At 38.2% G+C, this 25,495-nt stretch overlaps 1 protein-coding gene across 1 annotated transcript in view; it reads left to right on the top strand.

Annotated features, from left to right (window-relative positions):
* Positions 1–25,192, top strand: part of cntnap1 (contactin associated protein 1) — a 74,755-nt gene extending 49,563 nt beyond the window's left edge. The window contains exons 13-24 of the mRNA XM_007237602.4: positions 224–427; positions 2,256–2,412; positions 4,940–5,067; positions 5,683–5,856; positions 6,931–7,149; positions 8,164–8,403; positions 11,271–11,513; positions 13,729–13,856; positions 13,942–14,035; positions 14,538–14,768; positions 14,914–14,958; positions 15,626–25,192. Of these exons, the coding sequence (XP_007237664.2) occupies positions 224–427; positions 2,256–2,412; positions 4,940–5,067; positions 5,683–5,856; positions 6,931–7,149; positions 8,164–8,403; positions 11,271–11,513; positions 13,729–13,856; positions 13,942–14,035; positions 14,538–14,768; positions 14,914–14,958; positions 15,626–15,825 (2,063 nt within the window). The 3' untranslated portion in view covers positions 15,826–25,192. The remainder of the gene's footprint in view (positions 1–223; positions 428–2,255; positions 2,413–4,939; positions 5,068–5,682; positions 5,857–6,930; positions 7,150–8,163; positions 8,404–11,270; positions 11,514–13,728; positions 13,857–13,941; positions 14,036–14,537; positions 14,769–14,913; positions 14,959–15,625) is intronic.
* The last annotated feature ends 303 nt before the right edge of the window (positions 25,193–25,495 follow it).

Here is a 25,495-nt window from a genome sequence, read left to right as displayed (position 1 = left end):
CTGGTGTGCTATAGATCGCAAAAATAGGGCCCAAAATCTCAAATAACTTTTTTGAATGTTTAACTTGAACACTCTGACATCTAAGGTTATTAGAAAGCAGTTTAAAGAAGGAAACTTTGGAGTCTTAACAGGGTTGACTATGTTTGGGTAAGAGAGAAATGAAGTAAATAGATTTTTCTAAGAATAGCTGATTGATCCTGTGTTTTCTTTTTGTCTCTTACAGCGAGCAGGGCTTGGACGATAATTGATCATGATCGTATTGACAGCACCAAGGTAACTGGCTCCAGCGTGGACCAGCCTTATATAGGAGATCTCAAGTATGTGAACGCTTCGTGGGATGAGGTCACTGCTTTAGCCAACACCTCGTTATATTGTGAACAGTGGATTGAGTTCTCATGCTATAAGTCCCGCCTCTACAACACACCACGTAAGTATATGATTGCACTCTAGTAGACGGCCAGAAACAAATATGCAACTGGAAATATAATCAGCATTAACATTTATTTCTGAATCAGTTTCTCTGATTTTGCTATTTATAGGTTTATGTTTGAGTAAAATGAACATTGTTGTTTTATTCTATAAACTACAGACAGTTTAAAGAGTTCAGAAATCAATATTTGGTGGAACCCTGGTTTTTAATCACAGTTTTCATGCATCTCGGCATGTTCTCCTCCACCAGTCTTACACACTGCTTTGGATAAATTTATGCCACTCCTGGTGCAAAAATTCAAGCAACTTAGTTTGGTTTGATGGCTTGTGATCATCCATCTTCCTCTTGATTATATTCCAGAGGTTTTCAATTTGGTAAAACCAAAGAAACTGATCATTTTTAAGTGATCTCTTATTTTTTTTCCAAAGCTGTATATAATCTCACTCATACCTCCAGACTTTCAAATGAAACTTTGCCACACATTTCCTCACCTCACGGTTTAATTAGTTCACTTGTACCACCTTATTAATTATCTTTCCACATCATGTTTCCACACCTCATATTACCTCACATTTTCTTATCTCTAGAGACCTCACATTTCCTAATTTCATGTCTCCTCACCTTACCTCAGGTTTTTCTTACCTCATGTTTTCTTGCATCCCACCACCTCACAGTTCATTACCTCAAAATACTCTTATTCCTCACCTCATGCCACCTCACATTTCCTTATCTCATGTCTTCTCATGACTCACGTCAATCACCTCATATTTCCTTACCTCACATCACCTTGTTTCCTCATCTCATGTCACCACATATTTCTTTATCTCTTGGGACCTCACATTTCCTTATTTCACGTCTCCTCATGTTTCCTCACCTCAGGTTTCCTCACCTTTTTTAACCCCACCTCACATTTATTTACCTCTTATCCCCTCATCTTTCCTTACCTCACATCACCTCACATTTCCTCACCTTAAGTCTCCCCACATTTCCTTATCTCATGTCTCCACATTTTTCCTCACATCAAGTCACCTCATACTTCCTTACCTCACATCAACTCATGTTTTCTTATGTAATGTTACCTCACATTTTCTTATCTCTTGGAACCTCACATTTCCTAATTTCATGTCTCCTCACATTTCCTTACCTCATGTCTCCTCATCTTGCTCACCTTAACCTCACCTCACATTTCCTTACCTCATGTCTCCTCATCTTGCCTCACCTTAACCTCACCTCACATTTACTTACCTCTTGGCACTTCATGTTTTTTGCATCACACCACCTCACGGTTCGTTACCTCAAAAAACTCTTATTCCTTACCTCACGACAGCTCACATTTCTTTACCTTACATCACCTCATGCGTCCTCACTTCAACACATGGTTCCTCACCTCATGTCACCTCACATTACCTTATCTCATGGCATCTCTTGTTCACCCAATTAATACAACCTCATGTTTTTTATCTCACATCACTTTACATTTCCTTACCTCACATCATCTCACAATTCCTCATCTTATGGCACCTCACGTTTCTCCACCGTATGCTGGCTCACGTTTCTTTCCTCACATTTCCTGTCTTTTTCATACAGTGTATCATTTTAACAGATTAATTTGTACCCACAATGACCACCCTCAGACTGAAACATCTTTTAAGATATTTACATACTTCCCAAACTAAGCGCTTTCTGGAAATGTGCAACTATTTACCACTTTCCCTTTACTGGTGATTAATAATGAATAAGACTTAGCATCAGTAATGGACTGGGTGTGTGAGGTCAGACTAATAATAGCACTATTCCGTTCTTTCTCTTCTGATTTCTGATTTAGATGCAAAACCGTACACGTACTGGATTGGGCGTGATAATGTGAGCTATGCTTACTGGGGTGGATCTTTCCCTGAGAGCGGCAAGTGTGGGTGTGCCATCAATCAAACCTGCACTGACTCCAAGTTCTGGTGCAACTGTGATGCAGACTACCGTCAGTGGTGAGAGAGAGAGTCGGAGGGAGTGAGAGTGTAAAGAGTGGATGAATCAATGAATGTATTCATGAAAAGAACATCAGTTTGGATAATTAGGACAGTTTAGAATTATTATTTTTGTCAAATGTATCTAGGAAAGACATTCCTGTAAGAGACAATCGATTAACATTTTAACCGCACACCACACAGCTTGATTTAGGGCGTGTCAGTGTGTCTTTGCTATCGTAACAACAGGAAAAGTACAGCTTATGTGGCTCGAAACACACAAGCTGTGTGGTAAAGCCAGACACAATAAAAATGAAAAATAAATTAATAAATAAAGCGTATTTTGTGTGAAGTTACATAATTCCGCACGTGTGACGTACCAGCACTGCTGAAATTTTTTGACACACTGCGGCTGCATTTGATGCCACTCAACCCATCATGCTCCACAACATTCAGCATCTCTCTCTCGATTAAATTGAATAGGATGAGTTTAGACTAAATGCAAGTTGACACATACTGGAACTCTGGAAAACTTTACCTAAAATAACAGGGCATTTCACAATATGATATTATCACAATACGTTGTCCACGATAAAGATAATTCCCTTTGATACTTTTTAGCATCTGTGTCTCTAAAGAGGGTAAAATAGGTGTGACGAGACACTAATATCACGAGACGAGACACAATACTGGGTTCACGAGAACGAGACGAGATTTAAAAATACAATTTTAAAGAAAACGTCAAAAATGAAAAATGGCTTGAAAACTAGAGTATTTGACAAAATCATATAACGCAATATTAACAGACTGGTTTCTCTAACACATTGATTTTATAAGAAATAGAAATAAGAATAAAAAAATAAAAATAAAACTTTTCTAGGTCTTATATAGTGAAAACAATAAGTGCAAACCACAACCAGTCATATTAAGACTATGGTTTGTGATTTTTTCTCCTAAATCTCTTGTAATTTAACTATTCATAACCATAACCAGTCATATTAGGACAGTGCTTGAAGTGCAAACAGAGACATTTTTTTTAAATACAGTACAGAGCTAAGGGATTAGTACAACTGCTTATGTCACGTGTAGGATTTACTTACAGTATTTACATATGGTTTGTGTCTTGTTGGTCACTCTGTTAAGGCCCTGTCCCACTGCAATTGCGTCTAAATATCCACTAAAGTACGTCCAAATTTCAGTGGACGCAGTTTAGTGGATATTTAGTGGATATTTAGACGCAATCTGGACGTAGTTTAGTGGATATTTGGACGGCACCGTCCAAGTGGACGTAGTTTAGACGTTGCCGTCCACTTTAGACGCAAAAGTGGTTTTGGTACCTCCCAAAATTTTCGGAATAGACGGCGACTAATATGGACGTAATTTAGTGGATATTTAGACGCAGTACGGACGTATTTTAGTGGATATTTGGACGGCACGTACAGGTGGACGTCGACGTCCATAAAAATATTTTTCTGGCGTCCATCGCTTTACCATCAGCCGGTCATACAGTCCAAACTCCACCCGGTGTACCATCCAAGGCCTGACCCATACAGTCCTCTCCTGCTGCCGCCTCCTCCTCCCGGTCTGGTCCAGCACATGGAGGAGTATGTTCTGCTGCTGCACCATCACTGCAAGGAATCTGTGGTCCATGGTTGTGTAGAAGAGAATAGATGTGCTCTCTCTTGTAGCTCAAGGAGAAATGATGATTCACTAGAAAAAACAACCATATATAGTTGGAAGTCGACGTCCAAAAAGTGGAAGTCGACGTACAAATTTGGAAGTTGGCGTCCAACTTCAATTTAGACGGAATATGGACGGAATTTGGACGCACTGCGTCCATTTGGAGGCAGTGCATCTATATTTTGGACGCAGCGCGTTCACTCAGTGGACGCAGTGTTTTCTGATAAATTTGGACGTACTTTAGTGGATATTTAGACGCAATCGCAGTGGGACAGGGCCTTTACCATTTATTTTTTCCACTGGAAAGCCAAAATGCAGCCAGACATACAACTTAAAAGTAGCAGAAGCATCTTCTATGCAAATGCCCGAATTTTCCTCTTCTGCTGAGAGCTGCTCTCACTGCTCAGTCACCACACTCGCTGTCTTCGCTACCATGTTGCCAGATCCCTCTTAAAAAGTCCACACTAAACTGTTTTTTTCCCACAAGATAGGTTTAAGTTTGAGGAGAAATATCGTCATGTTTTAATCTGCCACGAGATCTCGTCACACCCCTAAATAAGCAAAAATGAGCAGTTATTGATTTATTGGTGTCAGTTTTACATTATTTGACAAAGTATTTTTTTTACTGCAGGTTTGACTATAGCGCCAGCATGTGGAGTAACTTTAGTAAGTCAAATCGGGGGTGACTATTAGGGAGTTTGGACAAACAAAAAAATATATAATATATTGCAATACTGATATTTTATCCCACCCCTACTAAAATGTGCTCTGTCAAAGTTCAGCAGATTGTTAAAAGGTTAAGCAAGCTGCAAAAACTTGTGATTCATGTTATTATTTCCGCCTGTTTTCTTTTTTCTTTTTTTTATAGGTACTCGGATAAGGGCTATCTGATGTACCGGGACCACCTTCCTGTGAGGAGACTTGTGATTGGTGACACAAACCGCACTGGCTCAGAAGCCCATTTCAGTGTGGGACCACTGCGATGCTTTGGAGACAGTGAGTATTTACCAGTTAAACAGAGATAGACAGTTAAAAACCATATATTAACACTATATTGACACTATATTTAGTATTGGGACACTTATACTTTCGTTTTAAAGAAGAGTGTCCTGCCTTACCTGGCTGTATGGACTGATTTGATGCATTCAGCCTTTATAGCTTTAGTGAGTTAAGGATCATCTCCTCATCACCTCATCTCCAACTGCGAATAGACAAGCTGTGTTTGTGTGTGTGTGTGTGTGTGTGTGTGTTTGGACTTACAGGGCCCCTCTATTTTCACGCTGAATCTTTTAAATAGCAACAGGGCTTTGAATATATCTACATCAGTGGTTGTGGTGGTCTTGATTTGAGGTGTGTTCAGGTAAATTTTAAACCAATTTCCTCTGCTAAGAAGCATTGGACACGTACAGGTAGCTGCGCCATTGGAATAGCAATCCCCCAAAGTCAGATTTCAGTCAGGTTTATTGCATGTTACACCCAAAACACACCTATGCAATGCAAGGTGTACTTTTCCCACACTGGCACACCCTAAATCAAACTGCATCGTTGGCGATGTTGGAGAGTTCATTTATAAAGCCTATTTATCTCTTCTTCTGTGGACCCCCTTTATAGGAAGTATATGGAACACCGTCGCCATCACCAAGCCCACCTACATGACCTTCCCCACCTTTAAACCTGGCACCAGCGCGGACATCACCTTCCACTTCAGGACCTACCGCACCAGCGGCGTCTTCCTGGAGAACTCTGACGACCACCTGCGCAACTTCATTAGGATCGAGCTGAACTGTGAGTGCTCATGAGTTCTTTCCAATCAATAAAGAGAGTGAGTTGTTTAGAAGAAGTCACTACCATGTGAATAGAAATAGATGAATTATTAAATGTGCTAAAATGTAAAAAATGAGAGGTCTTACACTGCTACACCTACTACGACTATTAATAATAAAAATATCCAGCAAAAATTGAAAGGAAGAGTATAAGGAAAACAAATTTTTATTGATCTTTTTTCTCAAAGCCATTGCTTTGTAAATGATAAATTATTAATGTTGCTCCAAGATCTCAATGTACTTTTCTCAATAGTAGTAATAATAATAATATCCAGTAAAAATAAAGGGATCAGTAAAAATAAGGGCGTTTTCACACCAGCATTATTTGGTTCAGTTAAAATGGACCAGCTAAAGAAGGTGGTCTCTGTTTGATCTCAAACGAACTCTGGAGCGGTTCACTTCTGGTGAGAATGTGATCCGGTCTTGATCCGACCCAGCTATCAAATATATTTCTTTATTTGAGCTAAATTGCTGATGAAGCACAGTTTAATCAGATATATTAGCCAGAAAACGCTAATTACCACAGCTATGAACAAACGCTATCTCTGCTGCTTTATGCTGTTTACACGTGCGGTCTGTGCTGTGTTCACTACTCGCAGCCGTGCGATTCTGTTTACTACATGTACATCTGCACTGCACATCTCATTCAAAACACTGTGTTTGGAAGCACAGATGCAAATTTTCAGCATGCAGCGTTAAAGCAGCTTCAAACTGCACAGGTATTTGTGCTAGAACACAGAAGCTTCTCGCTTTATTTAGTTTCTTGCTCCCACGCCAGACAGCTCTGACCAATCAGAGGAGACAACGTGTTTGCGTTGTTTATTGATGCGCATATTGGTGTGTTTAGGTTTATGCTTGTGTGAAACCAAACCAAACAGAGGGAGAAGAAATAGAGAATAGAGGGAGAATAATTTTTTTTCATTTTCAGTTATATTTCTGACTTTCCTCACCTATTTTTTTTTAACTGTTATTGTTCTGTATCTCGTCTCTCATCTTTTTCTCTTTCTCTCTCTCTCTCTCTCTCTCTCTCTTTCAGCCACTACTGAGGTGATATTTATCTTCATGGTGGGTGATGGGATTAGAAATGTGACCCTGCGCACGCCGAAGGCTCTGAACGATAACGAGTGGCACTACGTGGAGGCTGAACTCAATGTTAAAATGGCGCGTCTTAAAGTGGACTTCTTTCCCCCGGCCATACACAAGTTCCCTGGCCAGACTTACATCACCATGCAGTTTACACAACCTCTCCTCGTAGGTACGAATGTACGAATGACGTTTCAGATGATTTCTGGTTGAGAAAGGTGTATCAAAATGAAACAGGTCAATTTAATGGACATGGATTAAGGCTAGTCCTGGACCACATAGCAATAATATTGCTGTTTCACCTTAAAACCCCATTTAGTCCAGAATTAGGCATCATCTGGAGATCAGGCTCTAGAGAACTGGCCTTATGTGCCTGTATTAGATCCCACATGTTAATTTCTCACATGCAAAATGTTTGACCTGATATTAGTCTCATAGTAAGTGTTATACACATGTACTAGTGCATCTCAAGAAATAGAATATCATTAAAAAATACTTTATTTCAGTAATTCAGTTCAAAATGTGACATATATTATATAGATGTATTACACACAGAGTGATCTATTTTAAGCGTTTATTTATTTTATTGTTGATGATTATGGCTCACAGCCAATAAAAAAAACAAAAATCAGCATCTCAGAAAATTGTAATATTATATAAGACTGATTGGTACTTTTGGCAGAGTGTGGGCAGTGTGCCAAGTCCTGCTGGAAAATGAAATCTGCATCTCCATAAAAGTTGTCAGCAGAGGGAAGCATAAAGTGCTGTAAAATTTTGTGGGAAAACACTGCACTGACTTTAGACTTGGTAATAAAACACAGTGGACCAACACCAGCAGATGACATGTCTCTCCAAACCATCACTGATTGGTGGAAACTTCACACTAGACCTCAGGCAGTTTGGACTGTGTGTCTCTCCACTCTTCCTCCAGACTCTGATCCCTTGATTTCCAAATGAAATGTAAAATTTACTGACGTGTCATCTGCTGGTGTTATGCACTGTGTTATGTCAGGTCAAACAAACCTCTATTTGAATTTGTTCATCGCAACGATTTATTATGTATATATGTAGGAATTCTGGAAAGTCATTGCCATCTTCCTGTTAGTCAGTGTTGGTCAGTTTGTGATGTGGTAATCTATGTCCTAACCCATGATGATGTATAATGATGTTATGACTATGTGTTCAGGTGCTGCTAATCACACACTGCGGCCGTATCTGGGCTGTTTGCGAGGTCTGCGGATGAATGGAGTTCCTATAGACCTGGAAGGTAAAGTGGATGAGCGGAACGGGATCAGGAGGAACTGTACAGGAGCATGTTTAAATGCTTCTATACCCTGCAGAAACGGAGGCCAGTGCATCGACGGCTATGCGTCGTACTCCTGCGACTGCAATAACACAGCCTTTGACGGCTACTACTGCCAGTTAGGTAAGCTGACACAGTGAGACACTTCATGTAACACTAAACGCTGGTTTGAACTTCTGCATTGAGTCAACAAATTGTCTACAGCGTCTACTGTTGCGTTCCTGCGTCCGTGACTCTATGTAAATGTGTGGACGGGAACATTACATTATATTACATTACATTACATTTGGCAGACACTTTTGCGACTTACAATAGTGAAGTACAAAAGTAATAGAAGTTAAAGGTAAAAACATCTTTAGATAGGGCCTAAAGGAGGTCAAAGGGAAATAATGGGATAGAGGAGTGAAGGAGGGGAAGAAGGAAATGAGGTTAGAAGTAGTTAGTGTGTTAGAGGTGTTAGGAGAGTAAGTGCGCTTTGAAGAGCTCGGTCTTCAGGAGTTTCTTAAAGATAGTGAGAGATTCTCCTGATCTGGTAGTGGAAGGTAGTTTGTTCCACCATTGGGGAACTCTGTACGAGAACAGTCTGGATTGCTTTGTGTGAATGTTTGTTTGGTAAAGCGAGGCGACGTTCATTGGAGGAGCGCAGCGGCCGGGAGGTAGCGTAAGCCTTTAGGAGTGAGTGCCGGTAGGAAGGAGCCTGACGCACAACAGACCAAAAATCAGCCTGTGTCTGGTTACGATTTTATGAAGACCCTGTAATCCTGTACCTAGGGCTGTCAATATTTCACTATCAATTTCCACTAAGCAAGCATAATATTGTGACCACCTCATTATATCTACACCCATTTTTGTAGCTCCATTTATCATATAGAAGTACTTTGCTGTTCTATAGTGACAATGTGTGCTGGCTTAAGTGGCTTAAGTAAAGCATTGTAATTGTTTTTTTTTGTGGAGAAAGTCACAAACACGTTACATTGCTTTTTTATTTTTCAATCAAAATGTCTTTTTAAAATTAGTTGGTTTATTTGATTTGATTTCCCAAATTCCCTACTTTTTCCATCACTACAAAATACGCAAAGCTTAAAAAACTAAAATAATAAACACTTGGTATGCTTCACAAAAGTGTTTGGCAATACTTTACAAAGTTTTAGCGTAAACAAACAGGGTTTAAATTTACACAGTCAGTCAGAGTCAATCAGCCAGGTGAAGGAAATCACTAACTAGTCACAGCTGCAGAGGGTCAGAATTCAGGTGACAATGAGCGATGAAACTGTCCTAATGGTTGGTTGAAGAGGGGCATGTGACTGTGGTCTGAGAGGAAGTGGTATTCTGAGTAATGCAGTCCAGAGTATCAGTAGAAGAAATAGATTCAGGAAGTATGACATTTTTTACATTTTTTAACCAATTTTTTGTAAATTTACAATTTTTAAAAGTCTTATTTATTAACAAAAAAAGCAACAATATTTAGCATCATGTGAAGCAAGTCATCTCAAATAACTACACAAAGCAGTTATTGTGAATTTCATCTTTTTGTCAGACCTAAAAATATACTGTTTAATGTATAAACTTTTTACTTGTCATAAATTAAAACATGACATTTTCTTCAGCTCGTAAGACCCAGATTTGGGCGTGGCACTGAGAGAAATGTCCTGTAAAGCTTTAATTTTGTGTCTGCAGCAGTGGCTCAGTCAGGCTGAGAAGGATTTGTCTGATCTGTGAATTAACGTGTTATTCAAGCAGATCTGACTGGTAATATTTTATTTCCCCAAAATCCTCATCTGAACCAAATTACGTCCTACTGTGATGCTTATTAGTCAGAGCCTCCGTCGGGGCTATTCAATACAGCCAGGCTTTTGTAGCATCATTCCATTAGATCTCATATAAATAAATCTAATCAAGATTAAGTGGATTAAGTTTGAACATTGAAAATCCATCCAGTATGAGGAGAATCAGGCTTTGGTCCACAGGATTTGGTTATGTGCAATTAATCTGGAAGCCAGTCGCGACTTTAACGATCAATGCTGATGTCTATTTTGTGGAATCAGATACATTTCCCAGAGCTGCCTGTACTTTCAGAAAAAAGAGAGAGAGATCACACATAATATCTCCCAATTTATCCTAAACTTTTCTTATCCTAACCTGTAAAGTACCGCGTTTTTCGCACTATAAGGCGCACTATCAATAAACGTTTATTTTGTGGTCTGTTTTCACACATAAGGCGCACTGGATTATAAGGTCTATTATGCGACACTAGTTACTGCTCTGAAAAAAAAAATAAGAGACCACTTTAAAACGAAGAGTTTCTTTGATTTTACCAAATTGAAAACCTCTGGAATATAATCAAGAGTAGGATGGATGATCAAAAACCTTCAAAACCAAGCTAAACTGCTTGAATTTTTGCACCAGGAGTGTTAAAGTTATCCAAAAGCAGTGTGTAAGACTGGTGGATGAGAAAACGCCAAGATGCATGAAAACTGTGACTAAAAACAGTTATTGCAACAAATATTGATTTCTGAACTCTTAAAACTGAACTTGTTTTCTTTGCATTTTTTGAGGTCTGAAAGTCCTGACTTTTTTTCTGTTATTTCAGCCATTTTTTATTTTCTGCAAATAAATTCTCTAAATGACAATGTTTTTATTTGGAATTTGGGAGAAATTTCTGTAGTTTATAGAATAAAACAACAATGTTCATTTTACTCAAACATATACCTATAAATAGCAAAATCAGAGAAACTGATTCAGAAACTGAAGTGGTCTTTTTATATTTTGTCCAGAACTGTATAGGAATCTTTATTTTTCTAATCCACCAGGGGCTGCCCTCAAACACTCAAATTTTCAGATTTTACTTTTACCCTGATTTTACTTTTTTGATTTATGCAATTAATAAATATTCATGCATTTCTGTAGTATTGTTATTATGCAATATATTAAATATAAGGTAACTTTATAGGAGCCACAGCAAATAACATGATCCTCTTCTTCTGTCTCAGACATTGGAGCATTCTTTGATGTTGGGGCGTGGCTGCGCTATGATATCAGAAAAGAGCCCATCTCAGACGATGCATGGTGGGCTAACTTCTGGATAGAGCCCCACTGGCACAACTTCACACTCGGCTACAACACGACCACGGACGACATCGAGTTCAGCTTCAGCACTCAGCAGACCCCGGCAGTTCTGCTCTACATCAGCTCCTTCCATAAAGACTACATCGCTGTTCTACTGAAGAAAGATGGTATAGATGCACACGCACACATACACCTACAGACATTTCACTCTATTTTACTTTTTATATCAGTTATTTATGGTTTACACCAATTTTAAAGGCAAGATATCCAATCCCTGTTTATATGAACTCCCCTATCACCAGTAATGCCCTCAACAGGATTTAGTAAATCAGCTAATGTGACATAAACTATGCATTATATGATGCATTAAGAATCTAAGAAAAACTGTATATGCAAGCTATAATTTGTCATAGCAATAAATGTGATTCAACAGTGTTTTACCTAACACACTGGGCTAATGTTTAATATACACAACAAAAAGTCAAGTGTTAAATTACCTCCCACAGAAATTATTTCAATTCTTTTTCAGGGTAAATATACAGCTCTGGTAAAAAAAAATTAGAGACCACTCAAAAATGATAAGTTTCTTTAATTATACCAATTAAAATCTCTGAAATATAATCAAGAGGAAGATGGATGATCACAAGCCATCAAACCAAACTGAACTGCTTGAATCTTATCCAAAACAGTGTGTAAGACTGGTGGAGGAGAACATGCCAAGATGCATGAAAACTGTGATTACAAACCAGCGTTATTCCACCAAATAATATTTTCTGAACTGTTAAAACTTTATGAATATGAACTTGTTTTCTTTGTATTGTTTGAGGTCCGAAAGCTTTGCAGCATTTTTTTATTTCAGCCATTTCTCATTTTCTGTAAATAATTGCTGTAAATTACAAAATTTTATTTGAAATTTGGGAGAAATGTTGTCCAAAGTTTATAGAAGAAAACAACAATGTTCATTTTTTTTAACTCCCCTAATATTTAAGCTAAAAAACAAAGCTAAAAATGAATTAGAAGAAGATTAGTCAATCAATAGGACTAACCATTGCTTGTTCATGGAAGGTTGACATGTAACCAGTACGTTGTCAAACTTTACAGTACAGAAAATAGTAACTTGTTCTTAAGGCCTAGAACACCGTAGCCAGGCAAACAACCATTATGTAAGATATAACTGAATACCCAAGGGAAGGTAGCCATGGTGGGCAAGAGTGCAAACTGATGGTGGATTAGGGCTGGGGAGGCACACTTATTCTGCAAATAAATAAGGCCAGAAGCCAATAAAAAACTAGGGGAATTTACTGACAACATGGGGTGAACTCTAGCCAAACAAAAGTTCAAAGTTCAAAAAGTGCAAATTGGTGCCTTAATTGTATTAAGTAGATTCAACATGATGCAGCCAATGTCTCATTGCATTTAGTCAAAGAAGTAAAATAAGTGGGAAAAGTTTATTTAAATCTTTGTGGAGTTGGGCAATATTCAGGACACATTAATTACCAGCACTGCCAAAGCCTAAAACAAAAATACCTATTTTTTTTTAGTTTTAAATGTTTCCCTATCTCTCTGAATGTAGCTAGGCCAACCCCCACCATTCAGCTGTTAGTCAGATGTATATCCCCCATCACACGTGATGTAACAACTTCAGGAGGGTGAAGACTAGCACATGCCTCCTTTGACACATGTGAAGTCAGCCACTGCCTCTTTTTGAACTTTGGCACGTAGCCAGCACGCTAGGAGGAAAGCGCAGCGACTTGGTTCTGATACATCAGCTCACAGATGCCTTGTGTTGATTGATTCATCACATTAGTTATGAGGGTATGAGGTTGAGTTCTGAGGGTAAAGAGCGCCATCTACACACCCAGAGAGATCAAGGCCAGTTGTGCTCTTTCTGGTCTCTGGCAGCATATGATGGCAAGCTGAATAATCGGGATTCAAACATGTGATCTCCCGATCAAAGAGGCAGCACTTTAGACGACTGGACCAGTCGTTGCCTCAAAAATACTTACATTGTTTGAAAGCAGCAATTAGTAGCTTCACAAATAAAGCATGTTCTTATTGGGCTGACTGATGATCATAATCAGCAATACTTTATATAATGAAAGTGTTATTTTAGCCTGTTTGAGATATATGTAATGTAATGTTTGGATTAGCCAAAGCATTGGTAAGCCAAGAAGTGCCTACTTTTCTGAAAAGACCAATTATAGATCAGAGTTGTAAACAGAGGCTCTGTTAAATAATAAGGACTGTTTGCCACAACATCATATTTCTTTACTTGTGTTAGTATCCATCCAGCAAAATTAATTATTCCTGGAAACACCCACCAGTACTCAAGTGCACTGTATAATACTGATGATGTCAGTTATGATGTCACTTTCCCTTCAGGCACTCTGTCGCTGAGGTACCGGCTGGGGCTTCTAACACACAAATTTCAGCTGACCAATCGGAACCTGGCGGACGGCTTCCCTCATTTCGTCAACGTCACCAGACATAACTACACTGTGTGGACACAGGTATGATTTAAGGGTTTTAGTAGAAGCTCTAGCAAAGAATGCACCATATATTTGCTGCATATTCTTATATGTATGTGTGTTTTAGGTGGATTACATGGAGCCATGGGTGGAGAGGTTAACCCCTGGGGAAATTCCCAGATTCGACTCACCTAAGTCCATCTTTCTGGGCAGAGTTATGGGTAAGAGCAAAGCTGGCTCACATAGCAGCAGCTCTTTAAAGGGCCCATATCACAGAAAATGACTGTTTTTGTTAAATATCACTCATATCATGAGATTTTTGAATGTCAGAATGAGCATTCTTCTTGTCATTTTGTGTTTTTGAGTATATTGTTTTGTTCATTTGTTAATTTGTGGAATACTGTAATAACATCTAACAAACCTACCAGACCACTCTGTGTTTAGAGAGAATTAATTTAGTGATGCCACAACCCATGGAGAGTGAAGACTAGCACATGCCTCCTTCGACACATATGAAGTCAACCACCAATTGCTCTTTGCCAATTGCTGCTGATGCAGCATTGTTGAGTAGCCAGCACATATATGGAGGAAAGCGCAGCGATAATAATCAATAATTATTCCTTCAAAATAATGACCTGGTAATGACCTGATAAAGACCTATTAGAAAATTCATTGAGTTATTGATTTATTGATGCTGTTCTCTCTTTCTCTCTCTTCTCTCAGAGGTCGGAGACATCGACTATGACATTCAAAGGCACAACAGTCCCGGTCTGGTGGGCTGTATCTCGGGGGTCCGCTACAACATCTTTGCCCCTCTGAAAGCTTACTTCCGTCCTAACGTCACCAACCCGCCGGTGACAACCCAGGGCTACGTGGTGGAGTCTAACTGTGGGGCGTTCCCACCCGTCCAAGGATACGTCCCCTGGGAGGATGACCCATGGTTTACTGGGCTGTGTAAGACTACATTTCCCAGAATACCTAAAGACATGTGCTTCCTATTACTGTGTACATGGTTAACCTGCACTGTGGTATCAATGCAAAAGTAAAATGCAAAGCAACCTGTTCTGATATGGTTTTAATCTTTTGTCTTCTATTACAGTCTTCTATTATATTCATGATGATGTGACTCCACCCTGGATGACATGTAAGTGAACTCATTCGCATACTTAATCATTTTATTAATCACATTATTCTGAGTGGTGTTTATGATTAATTAAGTGTCTTAACAGTGTTCACAGGACAGTGACCTCAATTCATCCAGTAATGCCCCACACACACATACTCCACTCTTCCTCCAGACTCTGGTCCCTTGATTTCCAAATTAAATGCTAAATTTACTGATGATAAGTGATGGTTTGGAGAGACATGTCATCTGCTGGTGTTGATCCAGTGTGTTTTATCAAGTCTAAAGTCATTGCAGTGTTTTCCCAGAAAATCTTACAGCACTTCATGCTTCCCTCTGCTGACAACTTATATGGAGATGCAGATTTCATTTTCCTGCAGGACTTGGCACACTGCCAAAAGTACCAATTGGTCTTATATAATATTCAAATTTTCTGAGACACTGATTTGGGTTTTTTATTGGCTGTAAGCCATATTCATAAACAATGAAATAAATAAACGCTTAAAGTAGATCCCTCTAAATGTTTTATATTTTTTTGAGATGCCCATGTATTTTTAGAGCAGGTTGAGATGAGTGTTCTAGACATTATTACAATAAAAAATAGTATATGAGCATTATCAAAAAATGAACAGCTTATATGCCAATGAGTATTAATAATTTGATTGTGTTTGTGTCTTTGTGTCGACAGTGATCGTCACAGTGTCGCTGATGCTGCTCTTCCTCGTCCTGTATGGGCTGTACATTTACCTGTACAGGTATAAGGGCAGTTACCACACAAACGAACCCAAAAACCTGGAGTCTCCCAGTTCAGCTCGGCCGCTGACCGAGACGCTGCGGAAGGAGAAGAAGCACCTTCCGGAAATACAGGAGGAGGTGCCAAGCGAATAACACAGAACGAAATACGGGGGATTTTGGGGGGGTGAGGGAGCAGGAGGACGAGCTGAAGCGATAAACTGAATGAAATTTGTTTGCTTATGACTGCAGAACATCTCTATTTGTCCTCAATACACTGAAAAGCAGTGCACTGAATCGACTTTACTTGATTCAGATGTGAGATAATGTTCACATTTCATATCAGGTTCATTCAGTGCAGCACTTTTTTCAGTGTATCTTCTTTTCACTCTTAAAAATAAAGGTGCTTCAAATGTTTCTAGAAGAACCGCTTGGAGTTTCATAAAGAAACATGAGTGAAGTGTTCCAAGAACCTTGTGAAAGTCTGAAGAAACTTCAGTTGATGTAACCCTGTTACAAATAGGCTTCTTTATGGAACCACAAGCGGTTCTTCTGTGGCTTCAATTGTTCAAAGAACCTGGACACAGTGGGTTAACGACAGGGACTACATGAAGTGCAAATGTGCAAAAATATAATTATACAAAAGGAAACCCTAACAATATAACAAATACAGCAAACATTAAACAAGTAACATATAGTTAAATGTCTATATGAGATGTGCGAATTCAGGGCGTTTCAGTTCAATCCCTGAGTGATGAGGAGTCTGATAACCTGTGGGAAGAAACTGTTGCAGAGTCTGAGGCAGTGATCACTCGTACGCACTTAGAACCATCTGCCGAGCTTCTTTCGGACTGCTTTTTTCAAGCTCCTTCTTTAGAGTAATCTGTATGGTTCTCTGTGTTTGCTTTCCTGGTTTTTGTTTCTCCTATATAAGCCATCTCTTTAACTGCCTTCCTGAATTTAGACCCATGCCTGTTTTTTTTTAAAACAGAATTCAACCTCTTTGTTACATCATGTGAACGATTTGAAGCACCTTTATTTTTAACAGTATATTGTATTTTTTTAAATGTTAAACTTTGTTACAGTATATTTATGTTTTCCGCCCCCTACAAGTGATGCATTGAAAAAGAAATACATAATTTTGTTGAGAATACAATACAGTTATATCAGTACAGTTGTCTATTTTTGCTACAATTGTGTTGATATATTGTGTTGATCCTGTAAATTCAATGCAGCACTTTTTTCACTGTATATATATAGGGATGATTTGGGTGTAATCTGACATCTGGTGCTTTTTCCGGGCTGAGTTTTGAACATTTGCTTGGGTTTTGACCCTCCGAGAATCTGTGTCCCACACTGCATAGCAATGCTGGCCAGCTGAAGTGCCTCGGTAACCGTTGCGCAGGAAACGCAGACCAAGAAGCACTTTGGAAAGAAGCAACAGCGTAACGTGGCTCGGTATGTGGCTCAGCTTTATTTGTGTTCTGTTCAGCCTGAAACTTTTCAGATTTTCTGAAATAAAACAAGAGAATCTGCACAAAATGCACAAACAACAGTATCGATGTTAGAAAACAGCTGTTTTTGGAAGAAAATGTACATGTTTACACACGTTGTATCTACAGTATTTCTGGTCAAACCAAGACTATGTATAGTGCAGAGGCATTAGCTATTAGCTGATATATGAGAAATATCACTTCGTAAATAGCTAATGGGATGTAAGTATATATTTGTTATATTACTGCCTTCATACAGTATAAGACTATTGCTTGCAACTAGAGCAGGAGGACAATATTATAGCTCTGAATGATCACAGCGTTTTTTAGAAAGTCCATTAGCTTTATTAAATGTGTTAAATAGCAGTTATGATCTTTATATTTGGAGAAGGAAAGGAAATCGGTAATATAGCATAAATATACGCCCCCATGCTGACTGCAGAATAACGACTATTTTTATGGTGATACGGAGAAGAGCCATACTGTGCTTGATCACGTACTGATTAACGCTTATCGCCATAACATTCTTCTCAGCGTTTGTAGTTTTGATGAAAGGGATGCACGCAAATCCTCAGCTTTACTGATATTGTGCTCTATTGGAGCTACCGGAGTTTTACCAGGGGAGGTTCTGTAATTTATTGAGTGCAGTGTGTGTGGTTTTTTTACAGTCTGACAGTAATGATTGTGGGATGAATGGCCTTCTATGGCTTCTTGGCTTAACTGAGAACTTGACTGCAGCTCCCTCAGAAACAGCTCCCTTAGAATTCCTGTTTAAATCCACTTCATGCTAATGAAATAAGAGTAGATACAAATAGATGAGGCCATTAGAAGGGTTGTTATTGTTCTTCTATAATGTGTTCTTTTGTTTTAAACTGGTTGGAACACCCAGACTTGGACCTTTTGTTTGTGAATAAATCTGCGCAGATACTTAAAACCAATGGAAATGGAAAAGGAACAAGAAAAAGAAGGTATACCAAGTTTTGCTGGACTGCCATTGTCTGCATAGAATTGTAATTTGGCATTTAACCAATAGGGCTAATGTAACAGTAACACTAAACCTACAGCAGTGAAGCTGGGTGAGTGTAACACAGAGCTAGCGATGCTAATACCACAGTATTAGTATTGATGCTGAGGGAGGCCAGTGGCCGGCACAGTAGCAGGAACAGTAGCAATGCTAATGCTGTGGTGGTGATGCTAATGCCACAGTAGCTATGCTAACTGAGCTGTGGCAATACTAACAGCATAATAGTAGGACAGCAGTATGACAAGTGGTACTAGTGCTAACATGACGATGCTAATGACACAGTTGATATCCTGGGCAAAACTGGCGTCCTGCTGCTAATGCCTCAATAGCAGTGCTGTGCGAGCGAGACCGGTAACTGGCACCAGGCATGCTGCTAATGTTGCTGAAATAATAAGATTGAGAATGCAAGTGGCAGATATGGATTTCCTCTGAATATTGGCCTGGGTCTACCTTACACGTATAGAGTGAGATTTAAGGTTTTGTCGAAAGGAGCCAGTTGAGGTGGTTTTGGACACCAGGGCGCCTCCCTTGGGAGATGTTCCTGGCACATCCAGCTGGAAGAAGACCATGGGAAAGACCAAGAACGCTTTGGGATTCCCCAGTCAGTGTTGGACGATGTAGCCAGGGAAAGAGAGGTTCGGGACTCCCTGCTAGAGCTGCTACCTCTATGAACCAATCTTGGATTAGTGGTTGGCGATTGATGGATGAATGGAAGTCATACTGTATTTGTGACTCCCTCACTCACTAATCATATTATTCATGCAGTTCTGAATATTTATTCAGTTATATTTATTCACATGACTATAGAATGGCTAAAATAAAGGACATCAAATTAAAAATATAACGAAAATATGAAGAAGCTGCTAAATGCTAAATATTACATTACAGAACCTCCTCTGTTTAAATCTCCTCCAGCTTGAATAGTGCCACTCTATGGAAGTCTGTGGAGGACGAGTAATGTACTACGAGTAATGTGTGTTGTATGTCAATATGCCTTGACTCAGGGTTGAAAACAGTTCAGTCGCTGCTGAGATTAATGACTAATGATCCTGATTCCTTTCATTTCCTCGACTCTAACAAACCAGACTCTCATCCATCTTCACTTTACAAGCATTCTATTTCTTATCAGAAAGTCCTGAAACTTGGTGAATGAAGTAATTGATTCGTTCACTTGCAGCATAATAAACAGACCATAACCTCAGAGAGCGACAGGCGTGATTGTCTTTGAGTGTGTTTGTGTGTTTGAATCAAGGTTGAGATTGAGTCTGATATGCATACGTGGTTTTCCTTCTGGGTCTTTTCCTGCCCAGCAATGGGGGAAAGTGTTAATTGTACTTACGAGTCAGGACAAAGCAGACGACTGTGTTAGGTGAATCGTATCCTAAACCCTTCTATTTACACACATACACACACACACACACATGCACACAGTATTTGGTCCACCGCTTAGTAAAAGATGGTTGTAGTCGTAGCCCATCTTTCGCTACTGCCAATGCTCTTTGATTTTTTTCGCTGTTGGATGAGGGTTTTTGCGTGTGCCAAGCATGTCAGAATGCAGATGTGGTGGTTTGTTTCTAAAGTAATCTTTAGCTTTGCTTCATTGATATCAAGCCACTCAAACAATTTGATGTTTTTTAACAGGTGTTAAATTGGTTTCTTTCTTCTTTCTTGGACACAGAAATGTACATGATTTCAGATCTAGGGTGGTGCGACTGTCTAACTGCCTTCTTGTTAAGAGGGAGTAGAACATAAACAGTAAACACATTTAGTAGTAAATAGTTAATCGTTTCAGTTGCAGCTTATTTACTGATGTTTTAGCGGTTCAGCTGATTTAAAAAGAGATTTTAAAATGTAAGTTAGGAGAACTTACATTTTCAAATTTAAAAAAATGTTTTGACTTAGCTAACTCGAAAATCACTGTTAAATTTTCAGTTGGCCTGACTTGACATTTTTTACAGTGCTGTACAATCTATAATTTATACCCATTTCTCAAAGGACCCTAGACTGTAATTGTAGAACTATGAAGTCATAAATGATAAATGTACAATAAATGTACTTTATTTGGTTTCCTAATCTTAAGATGAGTTTACACTTTGATTAGCTTGTGAACTGTTTTGATAAATGTTTTAAATGCTAGCCTTAGAGTGATTGGCCTGGCATTTGTGGATTTGTCTACCAAACAAATACTTTATTAATCTGAGACTGAAGTTTTTCAATAAGATTAATTTACCATTGTGAATCTTCTCACTATACATGTATGTTTGTGGTAACATTTCTGTGATATATGCTTTTGAATCTCCTGTGAAGTATCAGAAGAATCCAATCATATGAGAGGGCAGACAGGGTGCTTTTCTGTTGAGTTGACCTGGAAAATAATCACTCATAGTCTGATGTAAATATAATGGTGAGATATCAATCAAAGCCATCCATTTTTATTTTATATTATGTTATATGCATTTTTACTACAGAAAAGGTGCTTAGAGTGCTTTTTTGTTTGGTTCTTGTTGTGGCACATGGATGGATGGGACAACCATGGGCTAAGAAACACAATGTGAAACTATGTAAATTGTCCATTTAGTGCTTTTCTCTCGACATTGGACTAGTTTTACGTTTGCTGTAGGAAAACCACTGGTGTTGCTGCTGCTACTGCTGCTTTTTAGCCGCTTCTAATCAATAACAATCATAACCAAAGTTTAGAACATCATCTCACTGCAACTAGGAGCAGTGCTTAATAAACAAAGAAAAAAAAAGAAAGTAGGACACATTCGCAGAGTTTCAAGCTATGCATTCTGCATGACAACAGCACTTTCGTTAAAATGCAATAATGAAGAATAAAAAAAATCTGCTGCTTCCAGTGCTAGTTCCATCACCTCAGACGTCCTGTGTTGTGTGGTTTGCTTCAGATGTTCTAGCAAAAAGTGTATATGGTCTTTTTTTATCAACCTGATTTGTATAAAAGACGTTAAAATCAGGCGAGAGGTACTATTTTGACTAGTGTGTCCATAGAATGAGCTCTGAGCAGATGGACATTTTTATTTTTGAGTTCCGTTCCTTTAATCTCAAACTCGTGACATGAACCAGCCGTCTTCCTTGACGTTAAACATCTTTAAACGTCTCCCCTGTGTCCCTTCCTACCTCTCACATTACTTTATTTTGTTTAGTTAGCCTCCTCTCACTCAGGATCAAATGATAGCTGTGACAAACTGTAAGGCTGCAGTAGTCCAAAACAATAAACAGATTTCTATGGAGTCAGAAAGTGCTTGAAAGGGAAAGTCTGCTTTCTTTTCTTGGATACGTTTCTAGACCTGGTTTCCCAGTTCTGGTTTAGAAATCCAACTTGTAACTTAGTTATTCAGGTAGTAAATAAGGCGCACGCACAATGAACGACTATTTTCTGGTCTATTTTCATACATAAGGTGCACCAGATTATAAGGTGCATTTTAAGCAACAATAGTAAGGAAGAAGGCTGTCGCACAGTAATATACACAGATTTCTCTTCTGAAAACAGTTTTTTTTTCTTAAAAACTGTTTATTTGGGTGAGTAAAGTGCTTCTGTTTATTTACAGTAAGCTTAGATTTCCAATATTTTCCACAGCATGGTTAGCAGCAGCGCTAGCTGTGGTTAGCAGCGCTTAGCGCTAGTAAATGCTGCCAGACAGCGCTACATTGAGGAACCCTGAGTGTTCCGGTAAGCCAGGGCGCTATCAGCTAGCGGTTCCTTCCACGTAGCTTGTTTTAACACGGTAAAAACGCAGAGTACAGTCCGATATACTCACCTCTGAATGGTGAAAGAGCTAGCGCTGCAGTTAGCAGCTAATGCTAATACTGCAACAGCCTCAGTGCTGGTAAAACTAAACTGAAACTCCTGTATAACGCTGCACTTCAGCAGTGTGGCTTTACTATTCCTTACAACCTCAAAATTCATACATAAGACGCACAAGATTATAAGGTGCATTGTCTATTTTTAGGAAAATTAAGGGATTTTAAGTGCACCTTATAGTGTTTGCACTCATTCATACTGAATACTAATGTGCTGAGTGTTGTAACTTGTTACTTTCTTTCGAAAAAAAAAAAAGTACATTGCAGTTGTCACAACAGTACATAATCTCTGTATATTAGTTTTAACAGCCTGTTTAGGGGATAGACAAGGTGTCACGGTACAATAACCCCATAAATGTATTAAATCAGTATTTTTGGGGAAATGTTGTCCGAATACATGAAATTAGGCCTAATATCTGCTCAAGAAAATAGCCAATGGATGGAAAATTGTCCATAAATACAACTATTGACTCCATAGAAATTTGGAAAATGCCACTTTCATATTCAGTGGCAGTGTGCTAATTGATCTGCTTGTGCTCCACCCACAAATGCATTTTTTTTGCAACTATATAACTATAGCTAGTTTGGTCCAGCTTTACACAATGTTGAAAGCCCTGCATTATCTACAACAATAAGGGCAATTTGCAATTTCTAGCAATAATCTGTCCATGGTTGAGTTTCTGCAGTTATCTGCTTATTCATGTGGCTGTGTAAACAGTGAGATCAGATTAAAGCAGATAAATAGAGAAGAGAGAAAGCTGTGAACAAAAGCGTTGAGATCCATAAAAAAAAAAGATCAATATTTGCTGGTAAAATGTGAAGAAGTTCACAAAAGGCAGCAAAAGGACATTTAAAAGCTTCTGTTAGATTAATACCTGATGTGAACTTGTGAGTTTTCCCACTTTCTGATTGCTTAAGTGCATTTAAATGCATTGAGTTACAAAATCTGATCAGCTGGTAATTCACTTAATTGTGGAAGAAGCTTGTGAGCATTAGCATAGTATCTTAAGCTGAAATCTCATTGTGATGAAGTAAAAGACATTGTTCGTTAGAGTAAATAAGATTTAATGAGAAGTATTCAAAGTGTTTTGAATTGTTGTCTTATGTTGAAATTATAGATTTTTTGGTAACTTTCTGAAAAGCTTCCAAAATAAATAAACTTCATTTGTGGGTGCAGCAGATCTCAAAATCCTTATCACTCGTATCTTGTGTGCAAAGTAAATTCCCATGGTGGTTCTGAGGTGATGGTTAGAGCACAGTTTGGCGAATCTCAGCGTTCCTTCTTAAGGAATTTGTGTTTTTTCAGAAGCTTGTTTGAGAAGCTTGTTTGAGCGTGTGCTGAGTAAAGTAACACCATGTGTAGAGTATGTTTATGAATGCTCAGTTTCTCTTTACTGGAATGTAATCTTCTAGAATGTCGTAGGTCCAAATCTTGGTACCTTAAGCTTCAGCTAATCACGTTTTATTACCTTCACTGTGCGCTTCGTAGTTAAGATCTTTTTCTTTTTACACATTTCTATACACATGAATGCACTGCGAAATGTTTTGAAATGTCTGTATGTATCAATGATTAAAATCACTGTCTTAACAAAACCTGAAAAACTTCTGAAAGGGACATTTGGATAAATGTAATCTTGCTGTTGCACAAAAACCTTGTATCTCCATTTGTTCTATAATGTGAATCTTGCGGTTGTTTTCTTAAAGTTGTCTGGTTATTTAAGTATTCCTGTAAACAACAAAATTTCAACATCGATTTCATAGAATCCAAAAATCTGACTTAAGAAATCTAATAAAAAAGAGCTGGATTTTAGTTTAGTAATCATATTTCTCAGTGCATGTTTACACTAAACCGGAGTTTTTTCAGATTTCTCAGTATGTGCATGCAAGAAAACAGACCCTGGTGCCGCGAAAAAGCAAGCAGCTTTTTTTTCGCAACTCAATGTGTTAAAAAAATAAATAAACTGTTGGCATTTATGTCACATTTAATTCACTGTGTTTTGGTTAGTTGCACAGCAAAAATTTAATTATAGTAAACATTGTAAATTGTAAAGTTTTCCAACTATCTGATTACCCAAAAACATGTTAATAAATTAATCAGTACTGACAAAACTAACTATTAACAAATTTCATGGTAAATCAACCAATAGAAATGCTGAAAAATAGTTTGAAATTAAATCTTTTTACACTAACTTCCACTGAAAGTTGAAAGATTTTTTTTTGCTATTTTTGGAAATACACGGTTTTTGTGCAGTATGTTAATAAAAAAATAAAATCGTAAAATGTTATAAGGGCTTTTTACGACAGGGATTAATTGTCTACTGTAAAGTCATGCATGAAGACCTGGGAAGTGTTCGTGCAGGCCTTTTACATGATAAGCTCAGAAAAGAAATCACTGAAGAAGTGACTAAAGATTGTGTTTGTGTGTCCACTAAAAAAAAGTGTTATATCATTCAAATGTGTCAATTGTATGAGAATACTAGGGGTTAAATGAACAGTTACTGCCAAAAGAAAGGCTGTAACAGAGTTGTAATATGTATTTCATTGATGCACAACTGAACTCAATGATTAAAACACTTTCTTTTTTAGTGAACACTTTTTATTACTTGGCTAATCATGCTTTATCACGTCATTAAATCTGTCAAATCTGTGTGTGTGTATATATCATCACCAGTGTGGGTTGGGGTCATCTATGATGACCCAAAGGGTCAAACCACATGTGTGCAAGGGCCGATTTTACCCATGAAACTGCAAGAGCCGGAATGTGTGTCTAAAGATTGAATACATACACTGAAAGAAATGTATAATGTATTATATGAACCATTTATTCTCAGACAACATATGTAACATCAACATTGTATTGATGTAATATGATCCATTCCCATAGAACTTAGATTCATATTTAATTCAAGTGCTTTCATATTTCAGGGTAAATACACTTGCAGTTGAATGGGTTTGTGCTCTTAAGTCAGACTAGTCTCCATCCTCTCATCTTTCACAGTCTAGTAAGAAGGTGCAGTTTCAGCTTTCTGATGGCAGATTTGCTTAACACAAATGTAATGTGGAAGTTTTCTCCTATTTTTTTTTTAGTTTTCTATTGGGTTTGTTTTGTGACACCTTCATTGTAAGTACCATGACTGTGTAGAGAGCAACACCAAAATGACACTTCAATAAAAGAAGCTTGAAGGAACAGTCTCCCTTTCTTTTTGTCTGAGATACCATGCAGAACGACCAGTTTAGCTCACTATTACGCGATATAAACCTTTGGAAGGACAGTAAAAGTTACTAGGAATGATCAAACATTTAGGGCCTTATTTCTGTGTTCTGTAGACAATTAATACCTGAAAGTAATTATTTACAACATTCTTAAGCATTAAAATAGTATTGATTTAGTAATGTTTTTCAATGTCTATTAATAATAAGTTGAGACATTCTCAATGTTTATTACTCTCATAAGTACTGTTATTCAATGTACCCTTACTGTAAAAAGTCA

Source organism: Astyanax mexicanus, chromosome 19 (genome assembly GCF_023375975.1).
Source record: "Astyanax mexicanus isolate ESR-SI-001 chromosome 19, AstMex3_surface, whole genome shotgun sequence".
Classification (NCBI taxonomy): domain Eukaryota; kingdom Metazoa; phylum Chordata; class Actinopteri; order Characiformes; family Acestrorhamphidae; genus Astyanax; species Astyanax mexicanus.
This window is presented reverse-complemented; position numbering and strand designations above follow the sequence as displayed.